The sequence below is a fragment of the Micromys minutus genome (assembly GCF_963924665.1).
Source record: "Micromys minutus genome assembly, chromosome: 9".
NCBI lineage: Eukaryota > Metazoa > Chordata > Mammalia > Rodentia > Muridae > Micromys > Micromys minutus.
Genome location: NC_137978.1, coordinates 53058958 through 53086074, shown reverse-complemented (window position 1 = coordinate 53086074; position 27117 = coordinate 53058958). Strand labels below are relative to the sequence as shown.

Genomic DNA, 27117 nt, shown 5'->3' with positions numbered 1-27117 from the left:
CCTCACTTTCCTGCTCTGCCTCTCATCATGACTAGAAGTGTTAGTGTGAGCTCATGGGCCAGAGTCTGAGGTTGGCTAGCTTTTCTTGGACCTGTAACTCAATACCTTTTTTTTTAAAAGCATCAACTGGTTTCCCTCATACCCAGTAACAGCCCATCTCCTAGAGATGCAAGTCACATCTATGTCACATCTGCCAGCCCCCAGATAAAGCCAGATGTGGCAGCAGCTGGGGGACATGTCACCATCACTGTGTTCTCCAGGGATCCCTCACACTCCAGGAAACCCCCCTCCCCTGACATTCTTGGCAGAGCCAGTTCTGGCAAAGAATTGGCCACTCCAGAGGTACGCGGTCTTGGTAGCCAGCTTCAGTCTTGCCCTGGATACGCAGAGCCTCCCTCCCTCGCCGGAGGAGCAGACCCTGCCAGTGTCTGCTGTCCATCCATTCTGCCTTTGTCAGAGGTCACCCACCTCCATGGAAGAGCTGAGTTATTTCCCATTGCCTGCCGCTCCGACACAGCCACCTGCTTTCGTCCATCAGAGACCAAGGCTCTGGTCCCTGGGGAGGTCTGCAGCAGTGAAAACAGAGCCCTGTTTATGTCTCTGCTTTCACCCTTTATCCTGGGTAAAGGGAATGAGGCGGGTCAAGGGTGGGAACTGCCTTCCTAACAGAAAGGAAAGCCTCCAGGCAGCGAGCTGAGGATCTGAGGTTCTGAGGGGAGCAGGGACTATGCCTGGGAGGATCAGGGCAAATGGCTTGTGGCCTGGCTGGCAGGATAACACTGAGGACTTGGAGGGTGACACTGGGGACTTGCAGGGTGACACTGGGGACTTGCAGGATCACACTGGGGACATTTTCATCATTGAAAGGACAATGGTGGAGTCTGCCAGCCCTGTCTCAGGACAGGACCCAGAGAGGTGCAGTTTAGTTCACCATAGAAACAACTCCATCTATTCTAAACACACAATCCTGAGGAAGTGTGGTCACAGCCACCCTCTGTTCCCGGGAGGGCCAAGCGCACCAAGAGAAACAGGAACCTATGTGGGACCCCCACATCTCCAGGGGCTGTGGGAACTTCTTTAAAACTCAGGATAGTGTTCGCTGGGGGACACACAGCATTCTCAGCATCTGGAACATAGTAGGTCTCCAGCAATTGTCGGTCAAGCCCTGGTCTCGGGCCTGATGGAGCACAGTGAGAGGGGTTCCCTGAGGGGGACATGGAAGCCGCTGTTCGTCTGGTCTGTACTTGAATCCATCATGATATCTGTCAAGTCCCCAGGACACAGCACAAGGGAGGCTGGGAAACAAAGGATTTAAAGTCACCTGTGCTTCAGCAAGTTGCATTTTTGGGGAGGACACTACCTCTTCCCCTCCCCACCCATTTCACAAGAACAAGCCCCTGCCCCACCTTGTACAAGGTAGGAACATGTCTGGACTTCTTTCTGCTGCTCTCGCTCTGAGCAGATCCTACTATGGAGAAGGTCCAGCCCACTGCAGGCCCAGCCAGCCATGGGTTGGAAAACCTGAAGGAGCATTCTCCCAGCTCTATTAGACCTACTGTGTGTCCTAAGAAAATATGTCCCTGTCATGGGCCTCAGGTTCCTGCTTCATGCCATGAAGGAGTTGGGCCAACTGCTACCAAGGCATCTTTTTGTTTAGAGTGTGTGACAACATTGGAGGACCCCAGCTTAAGCTGCAGGGCTTCCCCAAAAGCCAAGGATTTAGCCTTCCCAAGCTACTTGGCTTAGTCCTCAGTTCTGAGTAGCAGTGGGGCGCAGGACAAGTCATACCTTGAGACAGTCCAAGGCAGATGGGGAGAAAAAATGAGGGAGGTTAACAATTAGTATCACAGGCAGGCTAGGAGCCTTGAGCCTGTTTGTGGGCTTCCTCAAGGCAGCGGGGACTGCTGGGAAGCCACAAGGACCCTAGGGAAGAGAGGTGAGGATCACATTGAGGGTCTCCAAAGAGCCACACATCTCCTGGTTTCTAACCCCTGCAGTTGGGGCCCCTTTGTCTAAGACCCCCTGCCCCACTGCTCCAGTATCCCCTGGAACCCAGCACCGTATACTTTCAGACTTCTCCTCCTGGGAACTGTTCCTTTGCCCCCTCCTACCGGGTTAGTTAGCTGCAAGCTTCCTGAGGCTTTTATCGGTTTTTATCAGCATATGGAAAGTACCTGCCATTACTAGACAAGTGGTTTTAAATAATAATAATGGTGATTACATTTTTTTTTCTTTGAGTGCTCACCCCAGGCCAGATGTGTGCTAAGCCCAGGATGGCCACTTTATTCCGTCTTTAAAGCATCCCCTCGGATGAGACCCTGGAATCATTTCTGCATCCTAAGTGGAAGCAGGCATGCAGAGCAGGTTAGCCAATTGGTACAGTTGGTTAAAAAGTTAACACACGGCATAGTCTAGACCTGAATCCAGCCTGCCTGGCCCCAGACACCCTGCTCTCCCCCAGGGCAGGTCATAAAGATGGCTGCTGTCCTGTTCTCCAGTGAGAGGTTTCTTTCTTTCTTTTTTTAAAGTTTATTTATTTATTTGCTTATTTATTGCATGCACGGGTTTGTGTGCGCCACGGTGTGCGCATGTGTGTGGAGATCAGAGGGTAATTTGAGGGAGTCAGTTTTCTGAGTCCTAGGGATCAAACTCAGTCTGTCAGGTTTGGGTGCAAGCTCCTTACAGCAGAGGTGTCTCTGGAAGGATCTCGCAGAGCCCCCAGTGGGACTTTTTGACCTCCATTGATCACAATTTCCTCTAGAGGCAGAGCTGAGGGAAGTCAAAAGCTGAAGAGCACAGCCTCTGGCTGGAGAGCAGAGGGCAGGAGAAAGGGGGTGCTGGGTGGGGTATTACACAGCACACTCACTCCATACCTGCGCCATCCCATGCAGCCTTTCTCCTGCCTCAGTTTCTCCCCATGTAAACTGAGTGTAAGAAACTATGGGTTTGCAGATATGTATCCAAGTTACCCATGCACTGCAGAAAGGAACTGTGTGTCTTCTTAAGAGACCACAATGCTGTCTCAGGTCACAAGGAAACAATGTAGGTTCCAGCTAAACCTTTCCAGAATCCCCTTCGCAGCATCCCATTGGTGCATCTCATTTTCTCTTCACACTTTCCCTTTGTTTTAGGCTCCTCACTAACCAAGGATTGTTTCCCCACCCCCACCCCAACCCCCAGGGCCGCTGCCGCCCACTGCAGGCTCTCCCCAGCTGGGACACTGCCTTTAGCACCTTTTTCAGTTGGGACAGGTGTTTGACCACCCACAGAGTTCTGCTAAAGCAAAGGGCAGAGCACAGGAGACTCTTGGTATGAGGCTTCTGGGAACAGCCAGGTGTGGGCTGGTTCCCCAGGGTGTGGTTGGAAGGACAGGCCTGGCTGTGACCTCATTCCTGTGTAAACTGCCTGTGGGTCACTCACCCCAGAGATCCTCGACTTCTGCACATTCCAGGGAGGGTGGCCTGCCTGTCCCCTTCCTTTTCCCTTATTTCCCTCACCCACATCCCAGCCCAGAATGTTCTTAGGCACACAGCGGACACAAGTTCATCTTCATTTCTGCTCCTGTCCCTCCCACCCCCATCCTTCCCTTGTCTCCAGCACTATTGTTCCTCAGCCCCATTGGCCCCACCCTGGACCTCGTCTTAGACCCCACCTCAGCCTCCTGCATACATGAACACAAGTAGAGGCCCCCTCCTCCAGGATGTTCCCCATCCCTCGGTTCAGACCCTCCTCCTTCCTTCTTCCTTCTCTCCTGGCAGGTCCAGCCCCCACGGCCATTGTCCTCCCCTCATGTCTCCTGTGTCCCTCCACACCTCTCCTGTTCCTGTCTTCACAGAAGGCCTCTTCTCCTCATCTTCACTTCCTCCTCCACCCCTGCCAGGATTCCTCATCCCTCCAGTCACCCGCATCTAACCTACAGCCGGTGTTGAGCTGGGCTGGGTGCAGGGTCCCCAGGCCTTGTGTGGGGGTGGGGACCAGGGGGACTGGGATGGGGGACAGTGATGGGGGCGGGGCGGGCAGCTGAGGCCCCTCCCGCTCTGCTGCTGCTTCGGCTGCTGCGCCTTTGCCTTTGATCCATGGCCTGAGGCCGCCTGACAGTGGAAAATGCAGGGAGACAAAACCACTCAGTCAAAGTGATTCCCAACAACTGTCTCCCCGAGATAAGGACTCGCCAGGGCTCCGCAGCCTGCTTAATTCCCACTGCCCGGCATTGGGATCCCGTGCAGCAGCAAGCTGACTGGCAGCAGAAACAGCTCAGAGAACCAGCCTGGTCCTGGGACCCAGGATGGGAGGCAATGCCAGGGCGGACGACATCCACAGGGAAAGCCAGGACAAGGGTCCGTGCATCGGGTGATCTGACAGGCTAGGCTCCCTTATCTTTGCAATTTGGGGGAATTCTTCCTGTTACACACTCCCCGGAGGGGTGGGGGCTTGCCTCCTTCCCAGTATCATTCTCTTTCTTTCTGGTCTTTAGCTTCTCCACTCTCCGGTCCCACCAGCCCCTCTTGTTCCCTGGCTTACAGTACTCTGCACTCTGACTAGATAGTTCCCGGTCCCTCTGTAGAGCAAGGTCTGTCTGGTGGCCAGTATCCCTGTCACAAAGCTTAACACATAGCAAAGACCCGAGACATGCTCATTGTTAGGGACAGTGTTGGGCATCTTCAAGAAACTGTAAAAAGGCAGCCCTGAGGAAGAAGCCTCCAGAGAGGGAGACTTGCCTGGGATAAAGTCTGGGGAAATCTGTGGTTTCTAGAGGCACACCTTCTTGGCATGACAGACAGGTCTCTAGGAGGCTGGGCTGGGCTCTTTGTCCTTAATAATCAATGGGGTCCAGCATGGAGACCAGGAGATGAAGTTCTATACAGTAAGGCTTAGAGGAGGCCCACCAATAGGAACTTTCAGGAACCCCTCCCCCCATGACAGACCCCCTTCCCGTGACGGTGTTTGGCAGAGAGAGATTGTGTGTTCCTGTGGTGGCAAAAGCAAAGGCGGGGAGAACTGGATTCAGCTCAGGAGTCCTGACAGCCATTGCTGGAATGGGAAGATCTGAGAGCCAGTGAGCACTCATGGGTGCTAGGGATGGACTAAGCACAGCCAGTTCTTCACAGATAAGGGTGTTCCAGAGCTGGGCATCAAAAGGCTCTTGGGATGTCTGTTAAAACTCAACTTCCAGATTGGTCCATGACAACCATTACAGGTCTTCAGTGGGCCTGGGTTTTAAAGATGGTGTCTCATCTGAGACAGCCTGGTACCCCTAAGCACTGAATTGATTCATGCTTTCCTTGGCAGTCTTGCCTAGAAGGACCAGAGACCCTGTCAAAGGCCTCTTTCAGCATCGTGGGTCCCCTGTGTATCCCCCCATAGCACTAGCGTGTCAACCCCCTTTTCTTTATAATGTGACTCTGAGACAAAGTATGGTAGTTCATGCTGATAGATCCATCACTCGTAGACAGAGGCACGGCTGTTGTCAGGGTTGTGAGGGGAGCCTGGGCTTGCGCAGCAAGACCTTCCCACCCCTACCCCCAGGCTGGGCAATGACTCAGTTGGTAAAGTGCTTTGCTGAGTTCATTCCCCAGCACCCACTTGCCGGAGAAACAGGCACAGAAAGATCCCTTGGGCTCTCTAGACAGCTGGTCTACCCAGAACAACAAGGTCAGGTTCAGTGAGAAAAACCTGTCTCAAAACACACAGTGAAAAGGGATTAAAAAGGAGACACTTGAGGGGGCTGAAAAGATGGCTCAATGGTTAAGAGCACTGGTTGTTCTAGAGGACCCAGGTTCGATTCCCAGCAACCTTGTGGCAGATCATAGCAGTGTCTAACTCCAGGATCTGATGCTCTGCGTTTCTGTGGGCATGGAATGCATTCACAGACATACCCACACATGCATGAATGTTCACCCAGATGTGCACACATCACTCCCTTCTAAAAGGAAAAACAGAAATGACTGTCAAAAGGGTCTGCTGGGAATGGCACAAATACTTTGTACCTCAGACATCTCAGAGCTAGGAGATACCCCAAAGTAGCATGTCTCACTTGGCACCTAGAGAGGCCTGCAAACCTTAGCTGCCAGAGAGACTTGGGTTATTAGGCTACTCTGAGGCCAGGCCATGTCTCAACAGTAAGTCACATATCCAAAACAGAGACAGAGGCAGTCTTACGGGCGAGGTAACAATGACCAAGGAGACAGGAGACCCATCCTGCCATCTTTCTGTCTCTCCATCCTGCTGTGGCTCAGACCTCAGCTCCCCCAACCCAGAGGACTGCTGAGTTGTGCTGGCCCGAGGCCTAATGAGCAAGACCCTCTCATCAGACCAGGGCTTTCTGACCAGAGGATTAAAGTCCCATGAGGGTCCTGGCAAGTGTCTTATCAGAAAGGCGACATGTCCAGGCTGAAATCGAGACTCGGCGCCTGGGGGCAGAAGTTCTTGATCCCCACCCAAGGGAATCCCTTTCTCTCCCAGCCACAGACATTCCCTTCCTGCCTGAAACCCTCCAGCATAGGTCCCCGAGCGCCTGTGGCTCATCCCACTCCCAGCCAACTTCATTCTCTTGAAAGGTCTCTAGGGTGAGGTAGCTGCTGCCGTTGGGGTTCTGCTGTGCTTTGAGCCACTGAGAAGCAGGTCTGATGCCGTTTCTGTATCTAGTGGCTGAAGGAATGGTTCTGTTTGGTTTTCACTCTGCTGGACAGGGGACTCCGTGCCGTGTATGTAGGCTCTGAACAAGTGTGCAACCACTGGAGTACATCCTGATCCTTGTTTTTTTTTTTTTTTTTTTTTTTTTTTTTTTTTTTTTAAGACATGTTTTTACCCCATAGCATAGGCTGGCCTGCAACTCACTATGTAGCTCAGGCTGGCCTCAAAATATCTCGGCTTACAGGTATGCGACTCTATGCCCAGTTTTGCAAAGCACCTCCGTCTCCAGTGGCTGGCTGAGGGTAGCTGAACACGGAGGAGCTGCAGTCAGTCTGCTCATGTTGCTGGTTCTCTTAAAGTCCAAGGCTAGCATGTCCCCACAATGTCAGAATCCAAAATCCCAGCTCTACTGTGGGTCGGATGTCCCTTTGATGGGCTGTCGCAGTAGGAGGGACAGGCTTGCCAGTCACCATCACTGTGGTGTGGTGACTTAGATCTAGAGCGCTCTTTAGAGGATCCCCAGCGATACTGTGCCTTGAGGGTGTGAGCAATGCTGGCCAGGTGCCCTCTCATGCTTTCCTATTCCAGAAACCTCAACCGAACATATTCCATCCCGGGCAGCAGGGGATGAAAAAAGGAGGGCATGTGAGAGGGGGTCCCCAGAGCCCAGACTCAGTGGCCAAAAAGGAATGGCAAGGGAGTGAGATAGCCCAACGGCTCCTCAACCATGAAGTCCATAAGAGCTGTGTTGACCATCAGTTGGACCAGGCTGGAGCAGGAGACATATTGGGAGGCAAGGATTGGCTGTACATATGTATGGACAGACAGACCAGAGAGCTGCTCTAGGAGATACTGAAGGGGGAAGGAAGAAGGGTCTGAAGTGACAGGAATAGTCATGGAAAAAAGCGGGGACGGGGTAGGGGGGGAGACAGAGATAGATAGAGGGGGAGAGAGAAAGAGAGGGGGCCGCAGGAGGAATGGAGACTTGGAGCTGAGGGAAGAGGAGCTCAGTGACTGGGCAGAGGCTGGGAGAGAAGCAGAGAATACAGGGGAGACAAGAGAAAGTGGCGAAGGCTGATGGAGGGTCACATCAGTGAGGCAGAGGTCAGCAGCCCCGGTGGGAGGACCCAGAGCACAGGCAGGAGGGCCTGGAGGGCTCCGTGAGGAGGAGACCCTTCATTGCTCCTCAGCCGGGGGAGCACAAATGGGAATTCCAGCCCAGCAGAACCCTGCTGTCCAGCAGAGCAGCAGTAACAGGCCCATCTTGTACCCCAACAGGGTGACCCGCCAGAACTACTGTTGTCTCAGTCTCCCTGCAAGCACCGACCTTCCCCACCCCCATCATGGCAGGGACCTTTTTCAGGGTTGCCAGGCCTGAACCTCACATGGCCTAGCCTCCCAGCATGGCAGCGGCGGCGGCGGTCCCCAAACCCTCCCCCCCCACCATCGCGGGGTGAGATGTTCTGCCCTTTTGCCAAGTGTTTTCCTTTAGTTCCAGATGCCACCCTGACAGGTGCTTCCTGTGATTAATGTCACCACCCCCTAACCCTGGGACCAGCTCTTCTTCCCCAAGCCACAGCTGGCTGTGGGTGGGCAGCACAGAATCCTGCCTAGTCTTTTAGAATATTTCTCCCGGCCTCTCGCTTCCCTGGAACTGCTCCCCCTCCAATGAACATGGGGTACAGACAAGCTTGGAGTCTATCAGCCCACATACAGAACCTCGAGTAACCCATAATCTCTCTCTGCACAGAACGGCAGTAGAGAGGACCGTGCGTAGCTCGAGGCATAGCCAAGATTGGGGGTGGGGTGGGGTGGGGTCTTGGTCATCTTAGGAGGCTGCTGCCAGATTTGGGGGCCACAGCTAGAGTTAAAACTGATCAGAGAACATCCTCTGAATAAGAAACAGTGCTTACCAGCTGTGTGATCTTAAGCAGCTGACTTGACCTCTCTGTGCCTCCGAAGTCCTAGGTATGCTGAGGCTATGTGTGTACCTGGTTTGGACCAGCGGTCAGAAGACAATAATTTCAGTTATATATGGATGAATTTGGAAGTACAGCTGACTCCATGGTCATGGAGCAGGGACTTGAATTAGAGTTGGGGGTATTAGTATACTCTTCTAGTTTCTCCCCGTATCCCCCTTCTTCCTCCCCCTTCCTGCATAACCATATAAACTGAGCCATCAGCATCCCCTTCCCAGCCAGCGAGCCCCTATCTCAAGCAGCATCTCTCCAGCCCGAGGACGAAAACAGACAAAATCTCAGCACAGTACCCAGCCTCTTGTTTGTTTGCTATGGAGTCCCTCCGTGCCGTGGGCACGTTTTTTTTTTTTTTTTTTTTTTTTTTTTTTCCCTGCTAATTTTGTAGCTGCCTTTATCAAACGGGGGATTCGCAGGCGCCTTAGCCTTGATAAGTGGATTAGTCTCTGCGCTAAACAAGGAGGTGCGGGGCGTGGGGGCCGCACCACAAAGATGTTTGTTTCCAGAAGAATGGAGCCTGCGTTCTCTTGCCCTGTACGGGGCTTCTGAGATGCTGGAAGGGCCATCTGCGTGCCTTGTCTCAGGGCTTGGAGCTGCAGCTTAGAACTTGCTGCAAAGTAACCGGGGATCGAAGGGGAGGGAGCACAAAGGTGGGGGAGGACTCTGAATTCTTTCCAGGCATATGATCCACCTGGGCTCAGTATGCTGAACGTGGGAGCACCTGCTTGGGCTGCAAGACTCCCATAGCCCGGCCCCCTCTTCCCTTCCCTCCAGCCTCTGCTTTCAAGAGCTCCATTGTGACTTGGCTAAGGGTTCAAGATCAGCTTTGGCAGACTTCCCCTAGTGCAACAGCCACAAATTTGCAGGCCCCAGAACTCTGCAAGCAAGAGGTTTGGGTCTACTCAGTGACTCTAGAATGTTCCTTGCGGGTTTCCTTAGTGTTGGCGATCTCTGAGGGATGGCTATTTGGGGTCTCGGAGAATCATCCACTCATCCCAGGTTATAGCTGAGAACGCTTCTTCTGGAGACCAGAAGTGTTATTTTTTAAATGTATGCAGTGTCTCCTACACACTAGCTAGCATCAGGGCAAGTTGACCCATGGTCTCTAGGAAGTTCCACCATGGTTAGCTTAGCCCGTGACTCTTCATAGCTCGTGATGGGCTACCGGATGTTGAGACAGAGAGAGGCAGTGAAGATTTCTGGACAACCAAGACAAGTCACAAACATCAACAGAAGCGGGGAAGACTCTTTAGAGGTCAAGGCAGGAGGCAGCCAGAAAGGTTTGCTGGGTAGAGGTCGGAAGGAGTCCCTGCAGATGCCTGGACATGAAATAGGATCTGTGAAGAACGAGTGCTTGGCCCAAATAAACCATGAAGGCTTGTTGAGAAAGTAGGGTGGGGGACCCCCCCCCAGTGGTTTCTTTTCCTTAGCCCTTCTTAGTGTAAGGGGTTGGGGTGTTCAGATCTCTATTCCATGCTGGCTGAGGGGCAAGAAGAGCAGGGGTGCCTCCAGAGAAGGGACCCGTGGTGCAGAATGCCACAGGCCCTCAGCTGGTCCTTAGCTGCTCAAGTCTCCCAAGCTGCCTCCAGCTGGGTGTGATTTTGCTATTTATTTACATGTAATTATTGCTATGAGGTGCAGATATTAACGCTGTCAAGAGCAATTTGCTCTGACATTTTTCACTCCCTCAGTGCCCCCGCCACTCTTGATGGGGCCCAGGGCTCTCCCCAGCTCAGCCACTGCACCCCCGCTCCGTGGCCCAGCCCAGAACCACCCAGCCGGCAAGGAGCTGCGTCAAAGAGTTCACCGGGCTCTTCTGCAAACCCATTAAGCTTTGAAATTGAATTTGGTCTGGGAGAGGGTGGGTGCTCCCCACCCAGCCACCATTCCACCAGCTGGGCTGGCTCAGGGTCTCCCGGCCCTGCCTTACACAGGCAAAACTGGGGGGTCACAAAAGGACCTGTGCTTTTGAAGGCAGGGGGCAGGGCTAAGGGCTTGAGGATGGCAGAAGTCACCAGAGAGGACGGTAAAGGCCTCAAGGGTTATCATCAGACGAGCAGGATGCCTCGGGCTTGGCCCCACAGATACAGCCTAAGATGGATAGGGCTGCTTGGGCTCTCCCTCACCATCTATCTCGTCAGCCAACAGTGGGTGGGGGCTGGGGTGATAGGGAAGTGGTAAGGTATAGAAGAAAAGGGACTGGCCTGAGTTTCTCCCTCGGGACCCATATCAAAACCTCTACGGGCGATCGCCTGTAATCCAAGTGTCAAGAGGAAGAGGCTGGAGACTATCTTAGCTCCAGGCCAGTGAGAGACCCTGAGTCAAAAAACATGGCAGATAGAAGAGAAGAGAAACTCCCGGCACATCCCCATACCCATGTACATCAGTGCATATGGGTGCATGCAGAGAGAAGAAAACAAAGTCAAGGGGCCCTGGGGACAGGCGGCTCTACCATGTCATAAGGAGAGATCACTCTGTAGCCAGTGAGGCTTCTGAGTCACCGTTGGTAGAAACAGGAGCTGGCCTGACCCACAGTGTGTCCCCCTGATAGATGCTAGGATGTTAGATGTTAGAGCCTTTCAGTTCACACCTTCCAGCTTCTAATCCCAGCTCCCACAGTGACTGAGTGTGTTGATCTAAGTAAGGCACTTGGCTTCCTGGAGCCTCAGGTCCTTGTCTTTAGAATGAAACCTTTGTCACTGTTAAAAAAAAAAAGTGTGTGTGTGTGTGTGTGTGTGTGTGTGTGTGTAGCTACCCTTGGAAGCCAGAAGAGGGCACCAGATCCCCTGGAGTTAGAGCTCTGGGGGTTTCTGAGCCTCCTGATATAGGTGATAGAGACTGGACTGAGCTATCACTCCAACCTCTACACAGCCATTTTCTTTTCCAATTAGGCCCACACTTCACTGGGTCAAGGCTATGGGATGGTTTCGAGCTTGTCTTTATTCTGACCAAGAGCTGTCCACAGAGAGCTGCGTGCAGCATCCCAGCAGCCTGTTCATTCGGAGACTTCTGATGGGTGGAAGGGACAGGGCCCATTTCAGAGACATTGAAGTGTGTACCTCTGAGCTGGTGTCTTTCGGGTTGGTGGGAAACAGTGTCTTCCCACACAGAGTAGGTGGGGGAGGAGTGGCTTCCTGCACACAGTAGGTATATAGCAATGGGAGCCTGTCATGTTTCTGGGGACAAATGGAAGAAGAGGACCCATGGGTCCTTTTACCCTGCTGTGGGGAAATTGGCCTTCCGAAGAGCAGCAGGCCCGAGCCATCAATGCCGTGGGTCCCTAACGCTCTGTGATGCATGCCAGCTTGTCTGCCCATATACTAATGAGGCCTCACTGCCACCGCTCAGTCCCTGCCACCAACAATCTTCATTCTTCTCTCTGACAATTATGAAGGGGACACACACACACACACACCAGGGGGAACTGAGGCCCCCACTCACTCCCCCTCCCCCTCCCTCCTTCCCCCTCAGCCTGGCCAATTAGGCCCCTGACACCTGGAGCCGCTGACAAACTGTTTCTGTCACTTGCTCTCTGTCTTTCATTAGGGAAGCGGAGGAGGGGGAGTAGGAGAGGGAGGGGAGAGAGATGGGATCTTTCATGCTTAGTAAGGCCCGGCTACATTAATTACAAAACGGCCATTTGCCGCGTGAAACTCTGCTAATTAAATTTATGCAATCATTATCTTTAAATAGTCATATCTTCCCCAGCGATCGGCTGGTCCCTTCCTTCCCCAACCCCTCTGCCACCGCTCGGAGCAGTCCCTCTAATCCCTTGGCCGTGTTTATCCAGCTATCCGAAATACCGCTCAATCTCCTCCCCCTCTGTCCACCCCCACCCCACATGGACACCTCCAACCTTGGCCAGCCTAAGGATTTAACCAGGGAGGGTTGGCTTAAAAAAATGCCACCATGTTTTCAGCTCCATCCAGATGTTTCTAGATATCTGGAGAGTAGCGACTTCCAGCAAGAGGTCATTCTGTCCACTGTCTCCCCATCTCCTCAGGCTGGGGGATGGGGTGTCCTTTGAGAATCTTCAGGACATGGAGGGGGCATAAGCATGTCTGTCACTAGACCCGCTTCCTCTGTCAAGCAAGCTTGGCACCTGCCAGGCCTGGACTGGAGAGAAACAGATCTGATCCTTAGTCCCCTTCTCGTTTGCTCATTCAGCAAAATGTTTGTTGGATGCCTACTGTGTGCTGGGCATCTAGTCTGTCCCCAAGCAGCTCCTGCCCATCCAGAGGGTTGGGTATGGCCACAATAGAATGTGTCGTGTACGTGCTGAGGAGGGGCGGGGGCATCCGAGGGTGTGGGGGGGTTGTCATGTACACATTGCACACAGGATCAGCATTAGTGGGAGGCAGGGAAGAGTGTGGGACTGTGAGAAAACTGAGAAGGGCCTCTGTGAGGTGAGGTGCCAGCCAGTGAGCACAGCCTCCCCCGCTGAGCCTTCGGCCTACCAAAGATGCCAGGAAGGCCTTCCGAAATCCCACCTGGATCCTTCCTGGTGCTAGCTCCCTCAAGTCTCTTTTTTCTTCCTCTCTACTCCAAAGGATCTTGCCTGTAGCCCTTACCCTGCACACACACACACACACACACACACACACACACAAACAAACATACACACACACACACACACACACACAAACAAACATACACACAAACACACACACACAAACATACACACACACAAACACACACACACACACAAACAAACATACACACACACACACACCAAACTCACAAGTGCTTGTGGCCATGTGTGACAGACTCATACACGTGCATAAACAATGTATCCATGTACACACAGATAGACAGGGCCACATACACAGACACAAAGATTCCCCTCGGAGGGTACAATACTCCCCTGTGCATGCACAATCTCGAATCCGATAGTCCTTTGTGCACACACATGCACACCCAATGCTCGTGCATGCACATAGTTAGCAGCTAAGCAAACATGCACCCAGTACACTCACATGTGCATGCACCTATAGCCCTCACACACACACATAGCATTCACACCCCATGTCCATATGCAGACAAAAGTCTCTATATGATAATCCCATGTGTATACACATACACACAGTGATCGCTCATATACACGGCTAACAACCATATACACACACACATGTGCATGCAGTAAGTACTTCCATGCATACATGTGACCCATACACAGCCCATACACATGGAGTACACACACATACTGAGTTCCTGAGCTGTCTAGTAAAGTGTACCTCAGCACAGGGACAGACTAGAGCATTTGCCCCTTAGGTGATTCCAGACACGCCCTGAGCCTCAGCGTCCTCGTCCACAGAGTAAGTTGCTTCCTGGAGTAGGTTCCCGGCTTGACAGGGAGAGGCCCTGGGAACTGGAGGAGAGAGGGATGCAGGCATGGGGGCTGCCATGGGAACATGGGAGGTGGGGGATGGGGTGCAGCCCATCCACACACAGCGATGGCTGTTGAAGGGGCGGGGCAGGGGAGACCTGGGAGAAATCTTGTTTGGAAGTTCCGAGTCAGCACCCGAAGCCCATTACAGCTGTCCACAGGGGGTGGAGGGGGGTGTAGATCCTCTTAGCAGAGACTAGAGGAGAGGAAGCAGTGGTAGCTGACCGCCTGGGTGGGGGATTTCTCGCTTGCACTAATCCCAGCTGGGGACAGGCAGAGAGACAGCATGGGGTGGAGCCAGTTTGCTTTTGTGTGTGTGTGTGTGTGTGTGTGTGTGTGTGTGTGTGTGTAAGTGCATGTGTGTGTGATGTGTGGTATGTGGTGTGTGTGGTATGTAGTGTGTGTGTGTGTAGTGTGTGCTATGTGTGTGTATTTGTGGTATGTGGTGTGTGTAATATGTAGTGTGTGTGTGTTGTGTATGTGTGTGTATTTGTGGTATGTGGTATGTGATATGTGTAATATGTAGTGTGTGTGTGTTGTATATGTGTGTGTGTATGTGTGGTATTTGTGGTATGTGTGGTATGTGTGTGATATGTAGTGCATGTGTGTGTGATATGTGGTGGGGGGGTGTATGTGTGGTGAGTGGTATGTGTAGTATGTGGTATGTAGTGTGTGTGTGTGTGATATGTGGTATGTGTGTGGTATGTAGTGTGTGTGTGTGATATGTGGTATGTGGTGTGTGTGTGTGTGGTGGTATGTGGGGTGTGTGTGTGTGTGTGTGTGAATGCACCCCATGTTTTCATCCAGCTGACTGTGGCTATGTTTTGGGGCTACATGGGTAGCAACAGTGGTAATGTCTTATAGACACTTGGTGGCCATTAGAGTCATCTGGGAGTATTAAAAATATTCCCATTACCCAGAGAGGTGACACCAGTGGATAGCCAAGTGAGAAGACCAGAGATTAGACTGTAACTCCCTTTCAGTCTTAGTCTACCCTGGTGGTGTGTGCTTGTACACCAGCTAAGCCCAGTCTGAGGGTAGTCTCTGGTCCTTCAAGACAGTTGTGCACAGCTCCAACAAATCCTGCCTTCCATTCCTGGCAATAAAACAGCCTGTCTTCCATATGTCCCCACTCTGGCCTGGCCACTTTCAGAAGCCACAGTGATGTGTTAGCAAGGTGGTGAACCAAGGACAGAGGACAGAGCTGGACCTGTGACCAGCTTTCTCTATTCCACATCACCAGAGACTCCTTCATGGCCAAATATAGTCAGTGGGGGGTAAGCGGCTGGCAGTAAGGCCCTTACCTTGTGTGTGCAGAGAAAAAGGGCGATCTCGGTGCTAAAGAAGGTCTTAAGTTCGGTTTGGGGGTCAGAAAAGAGTTGCACCATTGGTGCGGCTCTATGTGCCCTTACCAAAGTATAAGTTCCTGAGCAGCCCAAGACTAAGAGGCCTCATAGACTTGCCCCAAGTCCAGCCAGGCCACCTCCTCTCTGATGATAACCACCCTCATGCCCGAGGGGGTGTGGTTTGCTGAAGTGAGTCACACCTGCTCCTTTCGGTGAGCACAGCCAACTTCTAGTCAACCCATCCCAGAGCACAGCCAAGCTTCTGGAGAAAGCTTGGGGCCAGAGCTGAAAAGGACACATTCACTCAAGTGGCTGGAGAAAGATTTCCTTTGTCGGCTACCTAGGTCCATTGCCATCTTGGGGGTTATGGGGCACTTTCTTACTTCTCCATTTTAAACAAGGTTTTAGTAGAAGCCCAGTGGGAGGGAGAACCAGCTGACTGGCTGCTATGCACGTCCTCACATTAACCTTCTAGGACCCTGTTCCCATTATAGAGATGAGAAGACCAAGTCCTAGCAGGCTAAAGAACATGCACCAGGGGTAGGGGTCGGGGCATAGTGGAGTCCCTGACTTGGTCTTGAGTCCCTAAACTAAAGTAACCCTTCCCAAAGCCAGGCATTGGAGCCTGTACCGCCCAGTGTTTGCCTGTGAATGCAGGGTTATATTTACCTGTGAGTGTAGTTCCAGGGCAGCCTTAGACTACACAAGACCCGATCTGATAGGGTAGTTGTGATTTTGAGGCCAGACTGGACTAGAGCAAGACACTGTCTCAAAAGACATACAAACAAACACCCTTCAGGCTCCAAGAGGACCCCAGGTTTTTCCCTTTTAGCTGGTCTAGGGCCCTTGGGGAAAGTGCCTTACTTTTCAAGGCCTCGGAGAAGGAACAGCTTCTAACCTACAGCTGGTTACAGGGTTCTTTGACCTAATGGTAACCCCCTCCCCTACCTCCTCAGTCCCAGGCCCCTGTTCCCCCTCTCCCCACCACCCAGAGCCCACCACACAGCTTCGGTTAGGCTCTGGCACCTCTAATTTCAGTTATGCTCCCCAAGCCACACTGGGTTATCACAGAGGGTGCAGAGCTCCAAGCTCAGACTCTTCGGTCCCAGGCCCTGAGGCCAGCTCAGGAACGGAGGGAATTAATTACATTCTACCATCCCCTTTTAAAGTAGGGGAGCACATCAGGGCGTCCACAGAGGAGAGGTTGCAGAGCAGAGGCTGTGGAAGGGGGGGCCCACCCCTGAAAGCAGCAGGCTTCTCCCCAGGGGCGGAAGGGGGTGGGTGAGGCTGGCCCCTTATTGATTTAGCCAGGTTCAGGCTGGGACTGATTTGGGGTAAGGAGTGGGGGATGGAGTGCTGGGGTTGGAGGAGGGAGGGGGAAGGGAGGAAGAGAGAGGAAGGTAAGGCTGTCAGTCAGGCTGATGGACAGCCCCGAGATTTGCCTTCAGATAAAACCTTACAGATGTGGAGGTCAGTATTGATTCTGAGTTAGTAACGGTACCTTACCAAGAAGTAATACATTAGCGAAAGCAAGGTCACCGGGAAAAAGCAAACCCCACCCGGGAGAGGCCTCGGCATTCCTGAGGGGGTGTACACTACCGCAGGAGACCAGGACTTCCTCAAGTTCAAAAGTGTGCAGGCCCAGACCTCCGCTAGGCCCCCACTGTGGGCAAGATGCTTCCTTCCTCTGTGCCACAGAGGGACTTTCTGCAGAGGTCCCCAGGGCTCTGTACCGTCAGTGCTGGGAAGACCCTGGGAAGCAGCACCAGAGAGACCAGAGACCCAGGCACAGACCCCAGAGAAGCTGCTGACCAACTGTGCCAAACCCAAATGGGCCTCTCACTCCCTGGTGCCTCAGTTTCCCAAGCTCCAGAATAGGGGTAGAAACCCCATTTGTTTGAGGAACCACTGCAATGACCTGGCTGACATTTTTCCTCTTTGGTGGCCGCCCAGCTCTCTTGGGTTGTGCCCTGTCTGTTTCCCGGGAAGTTGCCCTTCTGCAGATGAAATGGAAACCATTTGATCCATGAGCCTCCAGGGGCTTCGAGTCACCATTCACACCTACCCCAGATGTGGATTTGATTTGATGTTCCAGGCCAAATCCCATTGAGCAAATCCCATTATGGGAAAAAGCTCCCTGGGCCGAGCTGTCTGTTAGCTGCCAAGGTCCATGGCCTTCAGCGCCATCGGGCACAACACACACCCCTTCCAACAAAGGGCTGAGGGAGGCCTCGCCCCTCCCTGGTCTCCTTCCTGGGTAGCCCTGGCTGTAGACCAGGCTGGCCTCGAACTCACACAGATCCACATACCTCTGCCTCCCAGGGGCTGGGATTAAGAGCACCCAGAACCATGCTCCGCTTAAAATGTTTTTTAAAGAAGAGTTCGTTGTTTTCCATCTTGTGTGTGTGTGTGTGTGTGTGTGTGTGTGTGTGTGTGTGTGTGTGCATGCATGAAGCTTCCCATGCAGGTGCCCGAAGAGACCAGAAGAGGGCAGCAGATCCCCTGAACCGTAGTTGCAGGCCACTGTGAGTCACCTGATGTGGGTGCTGGGAACCAAACGTGAATTCTCTACAAGAGCCATCATCCCAAGTCCTTGGGGTTCATTGTTTTTTTTTGGCTGTTTCTTAAGTTTGCTAGTGGGCTTTCACCAGAAGGTCTTTGCACTTAGAGATTTCCCCGATCTAGAAGGTTCTCTGCTGAGCACACCTTGTTCTGATCGGTGGTTCCTTTGAATTTGATGGCTATGAACACTTTGGGCGGGCCTTCCCTGAGCCCACCCCTCCCCCACCCTACTTCCCTGCCCTTCTGGTCCCATGCCTCCGTATCGTTCTTCTGTGTCAGACGTCATTGCTCTGTCTCTGTCTGCATGCTTGATGGACAGCTCTGAGAGGGAGTTGAAGTCACTCTTCAGAATGTCCCTGGAGAATCAGGTGCATAATAAATACCCAATAAATATCATCAGAACCCCTCCGTGTGAATTCAGGGAGCACTTCCGAACTCATTGTAGACATCAGATTGGAAGCACACGTTGAGGCCGCAGAGGATGGCAGCACACATTTTGTGCCCAGAGCAGTGTCCCACGGCACATTTGTTGGATAATAAATGAGTGTGTGAGTGATGTCTGCTGCGGGAAATACAATGTTACTGGGTCGCAAGGAGACCAGAGAATCTGGACAGGCAGAGAAAGCTCAGAGCACAAGAAGCCCTTGCTGGAGCCCTTTGGAGCTCTTGGGTGACAGTCAGCTCTGGCTGCTAGCCTGTGTGGGTGTCAGTCATGTGTACATGTATTCTCTGAGGTACCGCCTCCTCTCCTTACCTTCCTTTCTCCTTCCTCCCTTCCCACCATCTTTACTGAGCTGGCCAACTCGGTAAAGGAAAGTCCTAGAGAACCAAGCTGGGTGTCAGCCTCCTCCAGGAGCCTCTTACATGTTCTGAAATGAGGGGAGGAGCTGGTGAGCTGATTCCTGGGGCCCAGGTTTCCTCCAAGGGGAAGCAGGCTCTGTCTGTGGGGGCAGTGTGACCGACAGCGTCATCATTTAGGTGGGAGAGTGGGATCTTAATTCGGAGTCAAACGCAGTTGAGAACAGTGAGGTCTCCCAGACCCAGATCCTGAGTTCACCCTGGAGTTCTGGTAGTGCACCCCACGGCAGGTTTCCCAGGCTTGGGACATTGAAGATCGGATGGGCCCAGATGCAGTTCAGTGCTGTCTCCGCATCCTAGAAGCCCAGCACCATGTTACTGACCCTACTCTGACAGATGCTAGAGGCAGGGCGAGTCTCTGAACTAAGCAGACAGCACACTGTGCTCCAGGTGTGTTCCACCCAACCCCAGACTCTGGTTTGGACCGAGTATTCAGTTTACAAAGTTTAGGTATCAAAGGTGGTGTTTTACCCACCTCCCTTCCACTGGCTCCCCCCAAAACCAGATGACTGCATGACCCTGGGGTAGGACCCTCCAAAGGGCTTGGATGAGCCAACTTAGTCCTTGGGAATCTGTAAGTGGTGATCTTGGCCATGAACCAGGCCCTAGCCTGCTGGATCCCTGACCACTAGCTATGAGGTATAGAGGAGGTATTGCTCTCTGTGGACCTCATTGGTTTTTTCTTTAATCTGAGAAATGGGTTCTTAGCTCTGCCCCACATGCCTTTAGAGTTCTCTGAATTGGAGACATCATGTAGGTAAATGGCCAGGAAGAGGTGTGACGAGAGGGGTACCCGAGGAAGCTTGTGAGAACCGGGTCCTATTTTCCCACCTCTGAGCCAGGCCTGAGGCAGAGCATGTCCCCGGCAGAGGTCCCCTCATCCTCCCTACCACCCTCTGACTCAGCCACCCTCATAATCCCTTTCCCTAGGACTTCAGAGGTCATGAGATTTCCGGGCTGTCCGCGCCCCCTCAGACACACAGCTGTTCAGCATGAGAACCCCGTTCTGTCCAGGGCTTAGAGAACCTGCATGTCTGCTCTTGAGCTGTTCTCCTGCCTCAGAGCCTGTTCAGGACACGCCACTGGGAAAACCACCTAGCCCAGGGCCTCTTTCCTATAGGGTGGCATCTCCAGGAGGTCGCTGGAGGCCCGGGACCTGCAGAGCTGGTCTTCTTATTTGATACCTCTGGGTGACTGTGCTCTGTCACCCTGTAGACTCATCACCAGCACTGTTGGTCTCTATTGTCCTGGGAGTGCGCTATCTCTGTCAAACACCTCGGTGCTCTCTCTGTGCTTTGAGGGTCTTGGCTCATTTTGAAAATTCTTCAGTGAATTCTCCCACTGGGGCAGAGGCCAGGACTCTGCTCTGACGTTCCATGGCCTTCAGCCTGGGGCTCAGGGATAGACTTGGCACAGGTACTGAATGACCCACAAGCACCCCAGTGGCCCCACATCCATCCTTCAGGGTGAGTTTGCAGAGTTCAGTCTGGGGACCCCACAGGCCAAGCAGGGTCGCGAGCGAAGGCCAGAGGCAGCAGGGGCCAACGGTCACAGAAGGGTCTCAGGGGAGCTGTTAAAAAAAGAAATAAAATGTAGGCCTTGGGCTGGTGAGATGGCTCAGTGGGTAAAGGCACTTTCTGCCAAGCCTGACCAATGTAAGTCTGATCCCCAGTTCCCAAGTGGTGGAAGAAGAGGACTGATCAATGCCATGAATTGTCTTCTGGTCACCACACAGGCTGTGACATGCACCCACACCCACAAAAACAAACAAATGAAATTCCAAAAGCATAGGCTTTCTACGTTGGCATAGAAGAGGCAGGAGCTCCAAGTCCAGAAAGTCAGGAATGGCACTTGTCTTAGGCACAGTAAGGGCATGGGGTCGTTAAACCAGGAAGACATACGTGTGTATGCATGTGTGTGTGTGTGTGTGTGTAAGTGTGTGTAAGCATGTGAGCGTGTGAAGACGGGCCATCCCAGTCTGATGGGGGAGGCACGATCCTCTAGTTCCTGGAGGAAAGCTCTGTGATCATAGAGACACCATCATCTAGATAGGACACTGAGGAATGCATGACATGTCAGTTCATTCATTCATTTGCCCCTTTAGCTGAGAGACCTAGGGTGTCCGTTAGTAGTGAGTGCATTTGTTCATTCGTGCATGTGTCCATTCATTTGTTCATCCCTTCAGCCGATAGCTTCGTGGTGCCTTCTATCTAGTTAGTAAATTTATCTCTCACTCGTGTGCATTCATTCATTCAGCCTCTCGGTCTGTCAGTAAGTAAAGCATCCCTGACAGACCCTAAGTACCCCCTATCTAGTTAGAGCCCATTCACTCATCCTTCTATTCTCTCATTTGTTCACTCATTCATTCATTCATTCACTCATTCACTCACTCATTTATTCAGTCACTCATTTATTCACTCATTCACTCACTCACTCACTTATCCATTCAGCCACATGTTAATTCATTCATTCACTTATTCAGTCACTCATTCATTCATTCATTCATTCATTCATTAATCCAACTGATAGAGCCAGAGTCTTGTATAGTTAGTGCATTTCTTAATTCACATAAGTATATGCCCGCTCATTAATGCATCCATCTATTTCTTCACTCATTCAGCTGATAGGTTCAGGATACCCTTTATGAAGTTAGTTCATTTATTCACTCATTGATTCATGCATCCATTGTCCATTCATTCATTCATTCATTCATTCATTCATTCATTCATTCTGCTGATAACTTCAGTGTACCTCTAATCTGACTGGTGTACTCATTCACTTGTTCAGCTGACGGGTCTGGGGCTCCCCTTTCCTAATCGTTAAGTTATCACTTATGTTTGCGAGCATCCGTTCAGCCATTCTGCCCTCCCACTGATAGGTCCGGGTTGTCCCTTCCATCTCTGCATTTACCTGTTGATTTATTCATGCATGCGGTTTGGCAGAAAGCAGAGGCTAACCCCTCACACTAGGCCATAAGGGACAGAGAAGTGACAAAGGGCCTGCCCTGCTCCTGGAGCTCTTGTTCCTCGGGCTCGCACCTGGGCAGGAAAGCCGCTGGAGATGAGGTCCCATCTCCCGCACGAGGCTGTGACACTACTGTCTTCCCTGGGCATGCGCGTGTAGTGTGTACTCACTGAGCTGCCCTGGCCCCGCCCCTGCATGCTAGTGCCCTGGGGTCCAGCCTGTGGCATGCCTGTCTCTCCTGCAGGTGATGAGCATCCTCAGCAACCCGAGCGCTGTGCCTCCACAGCCCCAGGCCGACTTCTCCATCTCCCCGCTGCATGGGGGCCTGGACTCTGCCTCCTCCATCTCAGCCAGCTGCAGCCAGCGCGCAGACTCCATCAAGCCAGGAGACAGCTTGCCCACCTCGCAGTCTTACTGCCCACCCACCTACAGCACCACCGGCTACAGTGTGGACCCCGTGGCTGGCTATCAGTACAGCCAGTACAGTCAAAGTGAGTGACCCCTCGCTGACCATCTCCAGGGGGGCTGACTCGTTCCTGGGTAAGGCGGTGTCAGGGCGGAGGGTGTCTTTCTTTAAAAGAATTTTTAAATTATTTTATTTTGCGTGTCTGAGTGTTTGTGTGCCACGTGCATGCAGTACCTGAAGGGGCCTGAAGAGGGCGTGAGATCCCCTGGAACTGGAGTTACAAAATGGTTGTGAGTCATGTTATGGGTGCCGGGAACTCAGCCCAGGCCCTTGGCAAGAGCAGCCAGTGCTCTTAACCACTGAGCCATCTCTCAAGTCCTCTTTTTAAAAAAATTCATAGTAGAGTACATGTGTGTCCGTGTCTCTCTGTGTGTCTGTGTGATATATGTGTGTTTGTCTGTGTGTATGTGTATAGTGTAGTGTGTGTGTGTTTGATGTATGTGTGTGTTTCTGTATGTGTGTGTGTGTGTGTGTGTGTGTGTGTGTGTGTGTGTGTTGTCTGGGGGGGGGCACGTGAGTGGAGGTCAGAGGACAACTTTTCGACATTGTTTGGGAATCAAACTCAGGGTTATGTCTACCCTTTAAGCCATCTCGTAGGCCCAGATGTCCCTTTAACAGGTGGGAAAACTGAGGTGCATAATGGAAGCAGAGGTGATCTAAGATGTTCTGAGCTGGTCATCAGATGCAGTGACTCACCTCTTAGTGAAGACACCTTACACACTAATGCGGGCTTGTACACACACACACACACACACACACACACACACACACACACACACCACTTCCGTCCTGAGAGCCACAAATACCCCAACAATCTCTAGAGACCAGCCTTTATAAGGAGAAACGTGGGATTCTTTTATTAAGATATTTTGTTTCACCCAGATCACTGTTTCAGGCAATCCACAGGAGATGCCCAGGAGATAGTTTGTATTCTTTTGTTCAGACTCTTGTTTTTAAAACCCTGTGGCTTTTGTTGCTGTCCCTGTGGTGGTACTAGGACTCGAACACAGGACCTTGCCCAAACTAGGGATGAGCACTACCACCGAGCTACAGCCCTAATCCTCTGTTTGCTTTACATCTGAGACAAGGCCCACTAAGATGGCCACACCGGCCTGAACTCACTCTGTAGCCCAAATGGGGCTTGAATTTGCTTTTCCCCATCAGCACTTAGAATTCTCCACGGTGCTGCTGGGGACACAGCGCGACACACCCAAGTCTCTCTAGACAGACCTGTAAGCTTTCCAATCCGAACCAACTAAATTAAAGATCCGTTTTTACATTTGAATGACATACGATTAAGCAAACATCTGAGAGTCTGTTCCCCATAATGCTAGGTGCAGGTCAAGTGTAGGACAGCCAGCGGCTTGTGGCATGAAGTGGGGGCAGTAGGGTTCTCTGTGTGACACTCCTCTAAAGTCTCGAAGGTCTCACAGACCCGCTCCGCCCATTGTCCCCTTGGTGTCTTGGCCTGATAAAGCAACAGCAGACTCTCAGACCAACAGCTGGGCAAGGCCCGCTTGGCCACAACCTCTGGCTGCCGCCTGATGGGGCCAGCAGCAGGGCAGGCCCAGACAGGATAGGGGAGCCAAAGGTCACAAGGCTGCCCTCCTGCCACCTTCCAGCAAAGGCCTCACCTGCTGGTGTCAAACTAATCAGGAGGGTGTGTGGATAGAGTAGGGCCTCCAGCCTGAGGGCACCCTCTCCAGCTGCTGCCTGGTCCTGCCACACTGACCTCTGCTTCCTGAGGCCCCCAGCCCACTCCAACCTCGTGGCCTTGGCCTCCACGGTTAAATGAGGGCCAGCTGTGTGGGCCTCTACCTCCCATGTGCGTATGAGCATGTATGCATCACAGGACTGTTTACCGTCCAAGTGTCCGTGCGCTCACTGTGCACAATCAATGCGGCTTGAATAATCCAGCAGCTGCAAAGTGTCCACAACTTTCCGATAGGTGAGTTGTCGGTGTGTGTGTAAATGTGTGCTGAATGTGAGTGTGTACTCTTACATGTAACTGTACACATGTACAGACAAATCACCGTTCCGTGTGGCTTCGTAGGAACATACGCAGACACACATACATATGAGGGTATGTGGTGGCAATATGTACACGTTTAAATTTTCATAAGTGGGTTCTTATGGGCTTATGTGTCTGTGTGTGTGTGTGTGAACACACTGGCATGTGTGTGTGGTTTGAATGTGTATAACCACTATGCAGATAAAATATGTTCGTGTGCACGTGTATATTTTGGCATGTGCTTGTGCTTAAAGATGTTACGATTAGGCATGCTTGGGTTCTTACATGAACATGACACTTGCCTCAGTGTGTTCATATGCTGTGCCTGGGCATGATTGTGTATGCAGTTGTGTGTGTGCCGGTGGATGTGCAGGACCATGTATGTAAATGTGTGTTTGGGAAGCACAGCTCTGCATGAACCCTCTCCGAGCATCAGTGTGTATGGGAGCCTTTCCACGCGGTCCCTGGTTGACCCCCTGACCTAGCGCATGTTCCTAGTCCAACACAGTACACACATGCTCTTGATAAAACATTTGAGAGCGGCAGCGGCAGCGTGGCCGGCCCGGGGCAGGCGTTAGTCACACCCGGAGCCTGGAGCCCCTGCCCTGCTCCGGGGCGCCTGCCCAATTCGGAAATAAAATTAACCCCAAAGTCAGCACGGGGGTGGTGGGGGAGGGGGATCAAAAGAGAAGGGGCCCAGGAGGCCAGAAAGGAGAGGCAGTTGCCCTCTCTCTCCTTCCTTCCTCCTCCCCTCCTTTCTCTGCTCCTCCATTACTGCAGGGAGAGCTCAGAGCTCCTTTGGGGCCATCATTCCTAGCTCTACCCAGACTTTACTTACTGAGGCACCTCTGCCACCATGTGTCACCATGGCACAAGACACACACCCAGCCTCAGCTTTCCCGCCTGCAAAATGGGTCTGGGGACGAGGCACATCCTCTCAACCATTCCAGTCACACTGCCTTCTTTTCTGTTAACATTCTGGGGGCAGCCCAAGGACATGTCACATTTCCGTTAACCACCAGTCAACATCCCTGAGCACGCAGAAGGCCTGGTTCTCTAATACGCCTGGAAAGTCACACACATCCTGGACTCCCCTGTGTTGGTCTTGGTTCACCTGCCGCCTGCTGCCTCCTGTCCCATGCTTGTGGTTAGCCCACACAGCTCTGTGTGGGATACATGCTCCTTGGTCACAAAGATTTCACACCTCCTGTTCCTCAGTTTGTTAGGCTCAGAAAGGTAGTATAGTCTTCCCAAGGTCCCACAGCAGGGTAATTGTGATTCAGCTTTCTTACCTCAGACCACAGGTGAGTGTAAAGTGTAAAGACACTTGGTACTGATTGGTTACACACTCTCCTGTATGCAGACGTGTGTGTGTGTGTGTGTGTGCCACTGAGCATGTGCACACAGTCAAGGTGTGACTTGCTAAGTGTGTGGTCCGTCTCCACTGCTACACAGAGCTGTGCGCTTGGTCACCCTCACGGTCTATAACAGAAATGGTACCCAGAGAGGTGTTGGTGGGCAAGGTAGCCACACCTGCATCCTGGTCTTCAGAAGCCTCTCTCAGGTGTGTTTGAAACACATATGTGACCCAACTCCTATGCAGCAGACCCCGCCTCCAGCTCCTAGGGTCTCTCATCTTCCCGGAGACACCTTCACATCTTCTGGCTCTGGCTGTGTCCGTCCATCTGCCCATCTCTAACCGTCCCTGGAGTGGGCGGGGGCAGAGGGGGCAGGGATGGGGCACATGGTAGATTAATATGGCCCCGGTGTTCCCAGAGGCCAGGGCCATACTAATGATGGGGATGATAGAACTCAGGAGTGTGAAAAGAATTTTAATAGATCTGACAACTCTAATAAGAATTTGTGTCTAGAAGGGTCCTCCTCTGGGGCCGAGGCTCTGACGAGTTACTGATGGCTGAGATCTGTTTACCGGTTGGCATTGCTGGCCTGGCTCCTGCCAACTCTTGATTAATGTAATTGGAGACGTTCAGAGCCCAGGCGGGGTGTGAGGCAGGAGAAGGGAGACACAGAAGGACAGAAGGACACCAAGGGCTATTGACAGAGTCCCTAATGAGGGACGTCACCTTCCTGTCTTCTCTCACCCAGCCTTTTGGCTCTACCCTAGAAAGAGGTGAGCAAACCCTACAGCTTGGCCCTTTGGGTGCTCTGGAAGTTGCGGAGTCAGCAGGAAGGTTTGGCTTCTAGGTGCTTCCTTGCCTACCTCAAGGAGGGAAAGCTCCTACTGTGTGCTGTGGTAGGGTAACCAGGAAAGAGGCACAGAGTGGGTAAACATACCAGAGAAATGAGTCTTTATTTTTTTCCTTTATTTATGTGCTCATGCGTGTACGTGTTCATGTGTGTGTATGTGTTCATGTGTGTATGTATGTGATCATGTGTATGGTGTGCAGTTATGCATGTAGAGGTCAGTGGTCAGGCTCAGGTCTCATCTTTAGACACTATCCACAGCATTTCTCACTAGCCTGGACTTACTAAGCAGACCATCAGGCACGCTGTCTGTCTCCCCTGTGCTGGGGTCCAGACACCACCACGTCTGGCTTTCTGCGTGGGCTTTAGGACCTGGTTTTGGGTGTCCATGGGTAACTCTGTGTTTGCCTCGGTTCTCATAGTTCCCAAGTGGAACCGTCCTGCCCAAGGCGCAGAACTCACGTTCCCCAAGTATACAGTCAGCACCAACTAAGTATGGGCTCTGCCTTTGCTGTTATCATGCCTTAGTGATGGACCTCGTAGCCCACCCAGAATAACTACAGTGTCAGGGCTCAGCATGGGGTAGACCGAGGCAAAGTAAGCCACAGCTTCCTATGATTGAAGAAAGGTCAACTGAGGTGATATGTGCTTTTGGTAAACCTTGCCTGGAGTGGAAAAGGTCAGTGTGGGAAAGAAGGGCAAAGGGTCCC

General features: G+C 52.3%; 1 protein-coding gene across 2 annotated transcripts in view; it reads left to right on the top strand.

The window, feature by feature from the left end:
* The window catches only part of PAX7 (paired box 7), a gene marked incomplete at both ends in the record, with an annotated part of 93285 nt that overhangs the window by 63848 nt on the left and 2320 nt on the right, over positions 1-27117 (top strand). For both annotated transcript variants that reach the window (XM_080921330.1, XM_080921329.1), the window contains one exon: positions 21970-22216. In XM_080921330.1, the coding sequence (XP_080777456.1) occupies positions 21970-22216 (247 nt within the window). The remainder of the gene's footprint in view (positions 1-21969; positions 22217-27117) is intronic.